The sequence below is a fragment of the Dermatophagoides farinae genome, chromosome 4 (genome assembly GCF_024713945.1).
Source record: "Dermatophagoides farinae isolate YC_2012a chromosome 4, ASM2471394v1, whole genome shotgun sequence".
NCBI classification, from domain to species: domain Eukaryota; kingdom Metazoa; phylum Arthropoda; class Arachnida; order Sarcoptiformes; family Pyroglyphidae; genus Dermatophagoides; species Dermatophagoides farinae.
In genome coordinates this window covers 4058434-4069766 of record NC_134680.1, presented here as the reverse complement: position 1 = coordinate 4069766, position 11333 = coordinate 4058434, and the positions used below count along the sequence as shown (strand labels likewise).

The 11333-nt window shown below is 26.4% G+C and overlaps 1 protein-coding gene across 1 annotated transcript; it reads left to right on the top strand.

The window, feature by feature from the left end:
• LOC124489769 (uncharacterized) lies at window positions 1-9575 on the top strand. The gene is made up of 5 exons (XM_075730237.1): window positions 1-474; window positions 3866-4749; window positions 7124-7735; window positions 7869-7980; window positions 8320-9575. Exons 2-5 carry the CDS (start codon window positions 4126-4128, stop codon window positions 8601-8603), a joined length of 1632 nt encoding a protein of 543 aa, XP_075586352.1. The 5' UTR covers window positions 1-474; window positions 3866-4125; the 3' UTR covers window positions 8604-9575.
• Window positions 9576-11333: the final 1758 nt, after the last annotated feature.

Below are 11333 nucleotides of genomic sequence, written 5' to 3'. Positions count from 1 at the left end.
GTGATCGTGTCTTCTTCCAAATAGAATCCCAATTTGGTTTATTCATTGGTGGTGGTGGTGGTGGTGTGTGTTTGTTTGTTTGTTTGTCTGTTTATTATTTAGTTGACGATTCATTGTGTGTGTGTGTATGTGTGATTTGAATTGAAATTTTTCATTTGAATCGGTTCCTTTTTTTTATTACTTTGATTTTGATTTTTATACACTTTTACATTTCAACAGAGAGAATCGACAAAATCTTACACGCCATCATTAAGTTTGTTTTTTTTTCGATGATCGATTTTTTTTCAAAAAAAAAATCATTATTCGGAATCTTCGGAATTGAAAAACAAAACAAATTGAATAATTGATCGATCAATTTATTTATCGTATTCATATCAATGGTTATTTGGTGATTCGATCATCATCATCATCATACAGAAATGGCCAATATTTTATGGAACAATAAAAAAATATTAGTTAAAATCATCAATAACGGTAAGTTTTTCTCATATATATTGAACTGGTTTCAAGTTCATAATCATTAGCGTTTCGTATAGCAAAAAAAAAAGAAGAATAAGAATTGAGATTTAGCAAGCGATTATTTTTTTCTTGTTACAAAATGAAAAAAAAGAGATATAATGAGTTCCATCGAGAGCGAATTTATTTATCTTAAGTCTTAGCGATCATCATCATTATTATTATTATTTATGCAATGCTGTTGTTCAAAAAATGTCAATACTTATTTCCAATACTAACCACCATATATTGTGATACGGTTATTTTTATTTTCATCATTTTTTTTTCGTAGATACCTTCAATTATAATTGGACAATTTTGAAAGAACCAAACTCACATTCAGTCAATTTATTTATTTTTTTGATTATTTTGAAGTTGTTTTTTTTTTGTCAAGATAGAGATACATAGTATCCTGAAATCAAAGAATCTTATCTCGATTCGATAAATTTCTTATATTTTCTCTTTTGCAATCATCAATTGATGAGAAAAAATAATGAAAATAAATAATTCCATGATGAAATATGTATTCTGTGTGTTTCTCTAATGGACATAGACATACACACACACACACACAAAAAAATGAGAAGAATGAAAATGCTCAATTGGAAAATCCATTCAACAAATTGACAAGCTTTTATATCATCGATAGAATCCAAGAACTTTTCCAAGAAAACTTGTTCCAAGAATTACTATATTTAAAAAAATTAAACCTTTTTTCCAAAGAAATGTTTCATGTTATGCGAATTAACATTAAATATTAAATGTTTTTTCGACTAAAAATTTAGTAACTAAATAAAAAAGATTTTAAAAGTAGGCATAATGTTGATGATTCTGAGCAAAAAAAAAATAAAATTCCTGATTAAAGCAACTTTGTTTTTTTTCTGTAGCCCATGTCGGTAATACCTGAAAATGATGATGCTACTGTATTTGTACACATCTACCTATCCTGTTAAATCAAATGGAAATTTATCCACACACACATAAAAAAACCAATCAAATAGAATGTAACATGTTTGCAAAAATAGAAAGCGGAAGAAATTGTTATCAAACTAAAGAATCAATCAAACTGACATCAAAAAAAAGGTTGTTGAGTAAACAAAAATTTTTTCGAAAAATTCTTGAAAAAAATGAGAACTTAAAATTGCCTTATGTATAGCAAAAAAAAAAACAAGACAAATGATATGAAATGTCGATAATTCCTTGTTGACCATGTGTGTGAGAATTTTTTTGTTTGTTTGTTTGTTAGTTCTTGTTTCTCGTTTCTTACACTGGCTGACCCACACACACACACACACACACACACATAATGAAACAAAAAACAGTTGAATTCTACTCCTTAGAAAGTTTTTCTTTTGCTTTATTTTCATTATTCACTGAAAAATATGCCAGAATAATTCTTGCACACATTATTTATCTCTGAATAATATACGGAAACAGTGAACTTTTTTCTATTCTGTGTTTCTGTTCATTTTAGTGGAACAAAAAAAAATAACTTAATGTTTTTTTTACCATTACAACAACATATTACATTCAATTCAGATAGTTACGAAATCTCGGAAAAACAATAAACGATAACGATCGAATGAAAACAAAAAAAAAGATTAACCTGAAATAAATTCTGAGAAGAAACCGGTATTTAAAAAATTCTTTTCTATCATATAATAATAATAACAATAATAATTATAGGCTCATTTCAGGTGATTTTTTTTCATCATTCACACAAATTATACCGCCCACATTATCATTAACAATCGTAGAATAATAATAATTACAAAAATCGTGAAATGTTTAGTGCAGTTTTTTTCTCTCATTACACCAACTACAATAGAAGAAAGGATAACACTGTTTTTCATTGTAATTTTCCACTTGAAAATTGGAAAATGATAATTTCCGGTTTTTCTAAACAATTTTTTGTTCATCGGTTTCCGGTATGTATAATCGGATTTGGTGTTTTGTTTTTTTTGGCCCAAATGTTTTATTTTTTTTATTCTTGTGGTTACCGAATCAACTTGTAAATCACGTTCCAATGGATTAACATTGATTAATTATGTGTGTGGATTCATTTTCAATCAATTTTGATGATTTTAGAAAACAAAGCAAAGAAGAATTTTTATTTTTCTCTATTCTTTCCATTTATTGTTTTTGTTTTTTTTCCATTAGAATACATTTGCTCATCATCGATGAATAATAATCGATAATCTTGTGTTGATTTAATTCAATATTCTATGTGACGTGACTGAAACTATTTTGTAGTACAAAAAAAATGAAGAAAATGTAGAAATTGTATCCAAAATTTGATTAACAATTTCAGCTTGATAATGTTCAAGTTTGATTTTAATTCTGTTAAAATCTATCAACCATAGCTGAATAATGAGATGTAAAAAATTATTATTTATCATTCAACCAAATAAGATTTTTGTGAAGAATCAAGAATTTTAATACCTGATTTTGGTGGATATTTTTTTTATCATCACCAAAAAAGATTTGCTATAGCACAAAGAATATTTCTAAAAAATTCTACAAAAACTAATTGCATGATGATGATGAAACCAACCATAAAATCAAAAAAAAAAAAAAAAAAACAACACTGAAAATTGTACTAAACAAGTGCATTGAATAGAATTGAATTGAATAAACAAACAGTCTTTTTATTATTTTGAGTTAAATCCACAGACACACACACGGTTTTTCTTGAATATTCTTTTCAACAGTTCCAATATATATATTTTTTTTATTTTTATTCTCATGCTATCATCATTATTTTTATATTCTTATTGTTACTTTGTTGTGTGTTTACATTTTCCAGTCTATTGTGTGTGTGTGTGTGTGTGTGTTCCAGAGAGTGCTCCCAACCATGATTCTTTTGACGTAAGAGTCGGTTTTTCTGTTTTACTGTTTTTTTTTTTTTTTTTAGTCACAATTTTATTATTATCATCATTATTATTATTGCCATTTCTGTTTCTTTTTCTCTATTTTTTTTGACGTTATCATTATTCCTGTTTCTTATTATGAAAATGATATGTTGCATTTTCTTTTGTTTGTTTATTTATTCTGGTTATTATTACCATTCTAGCTGCAAAACGCTAGTGTTTTTTTTGTTTTTGCTTTTGGTTTGAAGATTCTGAATTGAATTTTTTTTTTTTTTTTTTTTGTTTAATTTGATGAAAAAACCTGAAATTTGACTCTACTTTTTGATCCAAATATTATGTGAACTATATTTTCATCCGTTTTTTGTGTCTATTTGTTTGTTTTTTGTTTTGTTAATCGATTTGTTTATGATGATAAATGATTGATTATTTTTTCATTTCATTTCATTTTTTTTTTTTTTTTTGCTACGAATCATCGATATTTCCGAACCGATTGTGTGCAGAGCAAAATTTTATTGAAAAAAAAACAGAATAAAAATAAATGAATTCTCGGATTTAATAATAATCGGAAATTCATTCATCAACGTCATCAATTGCCGTCATTGTGTATGTTTGTGTGTAGGTCAACAATTAATGTGTTTGTGTGAGTGCGAGTAGGTGTGATAAAATCCCAATAATAAAAAAAAACGAATTTTCATTATCCAACGGCCATATTCATCAGCATATTCATCAGCATAATCGTCAACAACAACATGTTGCAACTATGAATGATGCTCTAATTACCAAAACAAATACAACAGCTACCGCCTCTTCCTTTAACTCCAATATTACCACGACAACAACCACCACCACCACTACATCTTTCTTTTCTTTCTCCTCATCTGTCAATAATAATAATAATAATAATAATAATAATAATAATAATAATAATAAGAAAATTATGTACGGTGATAGCCATAATCATCATGAAGATGTATGTCGTCAGATGGCATCAACATTAGTAGATACATTAATGGCTAAAGCGATTGTAAAAGCAAGTCAAAAATTAGCATTCATAACACAAACAAATCATAATGATGATAATCAGATTTTAAAATCATCCAATCATCATCATCATCATCATTATAATCGAAATGACGAAAATTCATGTGATGATCAAATGATGACCAATTTTAATGATAATAAACATCCATCGACAACAACAACAACAACAACAACGGCAACACCAAGACCATTACCATTACAGATAATGAATAAAAAACCACCTGATAATACTATTACAACAAAAAATCAAACAAATAATCAATCAGGTCAGAATAGATCTGATTTCTGGACTGAAACAACAATAACAACAACAACAGGAAAGAAAAATATCGATTTTAATGAGGTAAGGTGTTTTGTCTGTTTGATTTTATTTGATTTTTTTTATTTTATTTCCTTGATGATTTTCTTTACCAAAAAACTTTTTCTTTTTTCACCATTTTTATTGTGGATGATGATGATGATTAAATTACAACTTTCAAATTCAAATTCAAACACACACAATACACACACACACTCATATCATATTTGATTGCATTTTTAATGATTTGAACAAAGAAAAAATTCTTTTATATTTTCTCAGAAAATTTTTCTGTCACATTCTCTCTCTCTCTCTTTAGATTCTTTGGAATTTCTAATTTTTTTTTCTTAAATTTCTCATGTTCGTTATTTTCTTTTTTTTGTGAAACAATAACAAAACAAAACAAAAAAAATTTCGCTTTCTTTCAAACGAATCCAAAAAAAAAAATTCCAACATTATTAACCATAATAATAAAATGATGATGATGATGATGATGAAAATGGTTGTAATCATCATCATTATATTAGAATGACATTTTTTTTCTCCATCAAATCGAAAAATAGTTTGGTTGCTGGGCAACAACACATTACCGTTGTGTGTGTGTATTTGTGTGACATGATAATTAAACATCATCATCATCATCATCAACGATGTTTTAGCTTATATAACAAAATTTCGATGGTACCAAAAAAAAAAAAATTAAATGAAAAGATGATGAAAACAGGAAATTCAATAGAAAAAAACAAGAAAAAATTCACCAAAAACTGAAATATATGTTTTGTATATATGTAATAAACAATTTAGCAAACATACACACACACACAATATAAATGAGTATATATTTTTTCATTTATGCATTTATTTTTTTTTTTTTTTTTTTTGTAAAAAAAGTGCTTATCACACAACAACAGGAACAGGATCATAAAAAAACGTTATTTATGAAAAGACGTGGAATTTATTTTTTTGTTTGTTTTTGTTTGTTTTTCGAGTTATTTTTATTCCCATAGAAACTTTTAAAATATGGGCGAACGAATAAAAAGATGCGAATTTTTTTCCGATTTATCGAAATGGAAAGATCAATTTGAAAAGAAAATTTTAAATTTCAAAACTTTATTTTGGATTATTATCATCATCATCATCAACGCGAAATGTAAAAACAGATGTTTGTTTGTTTTTTTAATAAGCTATTTATTTTTTAATTTTCTGTTCTTGTCAAGTTTCTTTTTCAATGATGATGATGATGATAACCAAATAGAAAAAAAACATGATGAAAACCACATAACAAAATGAAAACAATCGACGAGTGAATAATGGTTTTTGTGTATGTTACTAAAATAAATTCTGAAAAAATTCTGTGTGCGCACTTAGTGATGAACTTGCAAAACTTTTTTCCGGCTCCATTACTGTAGTTTCATTTTCACTTTTTTTTAATCTTTTTTTTCTCCAAGTTAGTAAAATTAGTGTAGATTTTTTATTATTTTTTTTTTCTTTATACTTGATAGATTGATTCCCATTTTCATTCTATCCATTCATTCAATTTGATCGATCGAAAATATTTGCCGGACCATTTTTTTCTTAAACATTTACACAGTACGACGAACAACGATGGAAAAAAATTTCCAAATTGTCACGTAAAATGTGTGTGTGGGGAAGAATCAATGAAAAGAATTAAAAAAAAAAATTCTCGATTCTATTCCAAACATTTGATGATGATAATGATGTGACATTTTCGGGGAATAAATTATAGCAATTTTTCTTTCATTCATTTGATGTATTTACGTAATGAAAATTGATTCATTTTCTAACTACACACTGTTATTATTATTATTATTGGTTATTCTATGGCTTCTAATAGTAAGTAAAATGTATTCTAACATCACATTAACCTTACCACTGTCTATAAATGGACATTTTTTCAAATCGGAAATTTCTATTTTGAAAATTATTACATTGGTTATTTATTTTCTGATGACAATATTGATGATTATAGTATGGCAAAAATATAATTGATTTCTGGAAATTTTTTTTTTTTTGCTTGAAAATATCACATGACACATGCAATGATTATCATTCGTTGTTCGATCGATTTATACACACACAAACACACATATTAATACATACATAATGTCTATGTGTATGTATGTGGAACGTGATTTGAATTTTGTTGATTCTAATATATTCTAAAGATCGATTCTTATACGGTCATCAGAATTTTTTTTCCACTTTCTTCTTCCTGGTGATAATGATTAGCATGTTGTTGTTGTTTTTTTTAAATTTTTGTTTCTGGTCTTGACATTTGAATTTTTTTTTTGTTTTGTTTTTTTTTGATTGATCGATTTTTTTTCTCACTCTCTCTCTCTATCTTTTGTTTTTTTTTCTCTCTCTCTCAAACACATGTTTATATATTTGCAAATCACAGAACACGCCGGAAATACAGATCGATCTGGCTGGTCCACGTACACCAAGTCCTGTAGAAGAAACGAGCTTTGAATTACCACCACCACAGAAAAGAAAATATAAATTTAAAGTTAAAACAAATGATGATTCACAAGATGAACAAAACAAACAAACAATGACAGGTAGTAGTAGTCCAGATTATGATGACGATGATGATTATTATTATTATGAAGATGATCAGGATATCAATCAATTTTCCGATAATAATATTTATGAACAGCAACGACAACAAAAACAATCATTGAAAAAATCGATACAATTCATCGATGATGATGATAATAATAATAATAATAATAATAGAAATGACCAAAAACGATCGATTGTGATGATCAATGATGATGATGGTGATCATCATAATAAAAATAAGACTGAAAAAACGTTCAATAATAATGAAAATATCGATAGCAATAATAATAATAATAATCAAACAACAGCAATAAAATCGATAAAAATTGTTGAAACCACAAAACAACAGAAACAGCAACAACAAAATAGAATTGAACAGAAAATAATGATGGCAAATAGTGCACAAATGATTGAACATCAAGTGGATTGTGCTACAACACCTGAATCGGTAAATATGAAAATATTTTTATTTTTTTTTCACTAGAAAAAACAAAATTTGCTAGATTTTGTTACGAAAGAAAAATGGAAAATTAATTTTTTTTATTCTTTTTTTCATCATCATCATCATCATTTTATTCAAGGAAATGGATCTGGAACAAGCACAAGAATTATCGAAACATATCGTATCGGATATCATTAATCAAGCTGTCAGACGTTTAAATGATGATATTAAAAATAATAAACATTTAAAACGTGAGTATTTTCTGTTGTTGTTGTTGTTCCATCATACAGAATTTAGTTATGCTAGACGCTAATTTTATAGAAGCATGTTTTTTTTGTATGTTTAGGAAAATAAATTTTAATTTCAAAATCCATTGAATCATTAATAATAATGATCGAACAACAACAACAACAACAATACAGACCAAACCTGATTTATTATGCATGCAGAAATAATTGCCCATTATAAAAAAAATAAAATAAATTCTGTTTGGCCCATCCGATAATAATTTTTTTTTTGTCTTTTTTTCTCTTCCCATTTTGACCTCGTTTATTTTTGCGAAATTCTTGTTATGAAATTTTCAAAATCAGATGAACCGGAATCAATATCAAAATTATCAACATATAGTCAACGTTCAATGGTACAGAATAATTGTTCATGGTTAACACGTACTAGGAATGCAATACGTCGTATTGTAAGACATGCATGTATCTGTACACGAACAAAAGATGATAATCAAACATTTAATAAAACACACCATCATTGTACAGCAACATCCATATCACATCATCATCATCATCATTGTACACATCATAATCAACAACAACAACAACAACAACAACAACTGGAAAATCAATCTTCACAGCAACATTAATAAATAACGATAATGATTTATTGAAATGTTTGAAAAGAAAATTATTTATCAAATAACACACATATACACAAAAAAAAGATTGATAAAATAAATTCATTTTATTGAATCTTCAAGAATTTTCATGTCTAAATAGATCAAATATGTGTTATTTTCGATTGCGATTGCATTTAACAGACATGTTTGACATTATCAACGAATCTTCTTGAGAATATTTATTCTTTTAAATAACAATAATAACAAAAGAAAACTGTCAACAACATACACACACACACACAAACATTCAAACATTTTTGAAGGCAAAACATAAACAAGACAACTAAATTGATTTTGTTGTTGTTGGTGTCACCAAGTTTGATTTTTTTTTCTTGAATTTTGACAATTTTCTTTTTGTTCGTTATTCGTTGATCACCATCATCATCATCGTCGTCGTCATCGTTATTATTTGTTTCATTGATGCCGAGATCAATGAATGAATTTTGTTTTTGTTTTTGTTTTGTTTTTTTTTTTTTGCTTCCTATTTCAACAACAATTTGAAACCTCCTATTATCTACAATTCAATCCTACATTTGAAAATGAAGAATTTTCCTAAAAAAATCCACAGTGCCAACCTTATCTCAACAACATTTTTTTTTTATTATTTTTCCAAGAATTTATTTCACCTCTTCTCCACCCACCTCTTCTTTCTTTCAATTTCATCTCTTTCAAACTCAAGTGTTTTTCATTCAATTGTTTTATTAATCAAGAAAAGCAACACCATCATCATCTTGAAATTGTTAAATCCATCCAACCATCCATTCATTTATCTATACAAATTGATTTTCCTTTTTCACAAAAAATTTTTTTTTTTTAAACTTGACAAATTGACAGATGACACTTTACAGATATGGAAATGGCAAAATAATGAAAAAAAAGAAGAATAAAATGGAAAACATTAAAAATGAAGTAAAATAAAACAATTTTAATCCGATCAAATTTCATTCGATATTTCTATTTTTGTTTGAAAATTATTATTGAAATTATTTGAATCAAGAATATTCCGCACACACACACACACACAAGCACACAAACCTACATTTATATCTACAATTTTGAAAAACATTATAAAATCAAAATTATAGCCGAAAAAGCAAAAAAAAAGAAGGAAAAAAGAATTATCATTTTTACGTGAATATTTTCCATAATTTTTTTTCTCTAATACCATTCTTATGGCCCCATAATTTCGTTGGAATCACCATAGATATCACGAATCATTGGTTCATTTTATTTTATTATTATTCTGATTATAATAATGCACGATCATCATGTATTTAATGGATTATTGTGGGCAATAAATTATTAGGAATTCTACAATACAATGAGCTATAACACAATAAGCAAGTGAATGTTTAAATGTGAAATTTCAAAATTTGAATATAATAAATGATTATTATTATTATTGAATAAATGAATGAATTGGATTTGTTTTGACAAACCAGAAAAACAAAACAAAACAAAACAGAAAAAGAAAAGAAAATGCATATGTTCAATGTTGACATTTTCAAATTCAAGTGTTTTTATTCACAGATTTTTTTTTTACTTATACGGAATTCAACATGTTCAAAGTTTGTTGAATTTTTTACAAAAAAAAAAAAAAAAATATTCATCATATAAAAACTAAAAGTGAGAAAAGAAAACCAGGTAAACATTGGAATAAAAGCGAAAAAAAACAGCATCATCACTACCATCGACAAATTCTTTTGTAAAAAAAAAAATTTGAGAATTTCATCATCATCATATATGATGAGGAAAAATTACCCAACCAACCTATTTACACCTACATATATCATTCTATTATTCTATTTGGTATTTATTTATTTATTTTTTTTTGTTCTCTGTGTACCTTGTATGTATTGAATATTTTGAATTTTATTTCATTCACAATCATTCTATTCAACTTTTCATCCTTTTATATCATAAGATTCATTTCCCATTCAATTTTTTGGGCAAATAGAAGAAGAAGAAGCCATAAAAGAAAAATTAATGTTAATGTTAACATTATTGACATTAATGTGTCTTGTATTCAAATATTTCGGGGCAGAATAAAATAAATTTCATGTTAAAAATGCTAAATTGAATTAGAAATTAAGAATTTACGAATTACATGGATTTTTTTCCACTATGAACATTGACAAGTACGGATGTTACCGTGATTGAAATTTTACCAATATTCGATGTAAGTGGATGGCAATTAATAATTGATTTTTTTCTTATTTTCATCTGGTCATTTTGATTTCAATTTATATGGACATCATCATCATCATCATCATCATGAGAATTTGGAAGAGAAAATGTTTCAAAGAAAATGATATGATCATAATATGTTTTTTTTTTTGTTTGTTTGTTGTCGTCGTCGTCGTTTTCTTCGGAAAATATGAAATATTCATAAATTTATCAATATAATGGTGTAACAAGAAAGAAAATCCCGAAAGAGATCTTTGGGACAAAAAAAAAGAGAGAAATGAATTTTTTTTTTCTACAAATATTCTTTGTATCGAGATGTAATGATGATGATGATATTGAAAATTTTCGGTAAATGATTATGATGATCAAAATAGAACCAGAATTCCCAAAAGATTATATCGACATTACAAAAACATTTTAGTTTGATATATACATTATGTACCTGAGAATTGGCAAAATATATTCAAAAAAAAAAAAAAAATCAATCACATAATCTTGTGACGTTAACTA

Excerpts from the sequence above, each read along its gene's own strand:
- LOC124489769 (XM_075730237.1), top strand. The coding sequence starts at position 4,126 with ATGAATGATGCTCTAATTACCAAAACAAATACAACAGCTACCGCCTCT. Across the intron at positions 7,736-7,868 it reads GTGCTACAACACCTGAATCG|GAAATGGATCTGGAACAAGC; the intron begins GTAAATATGAAA and ends ATTTTATTCAAG. Across the intron at positions 7,981-8,319 it reads AAATAATAAACATTTAAAAC|ATGAACCGGAATCAATATCA; the intron begins GTGAGTATTTTC and ends TTTCAAAATCAG.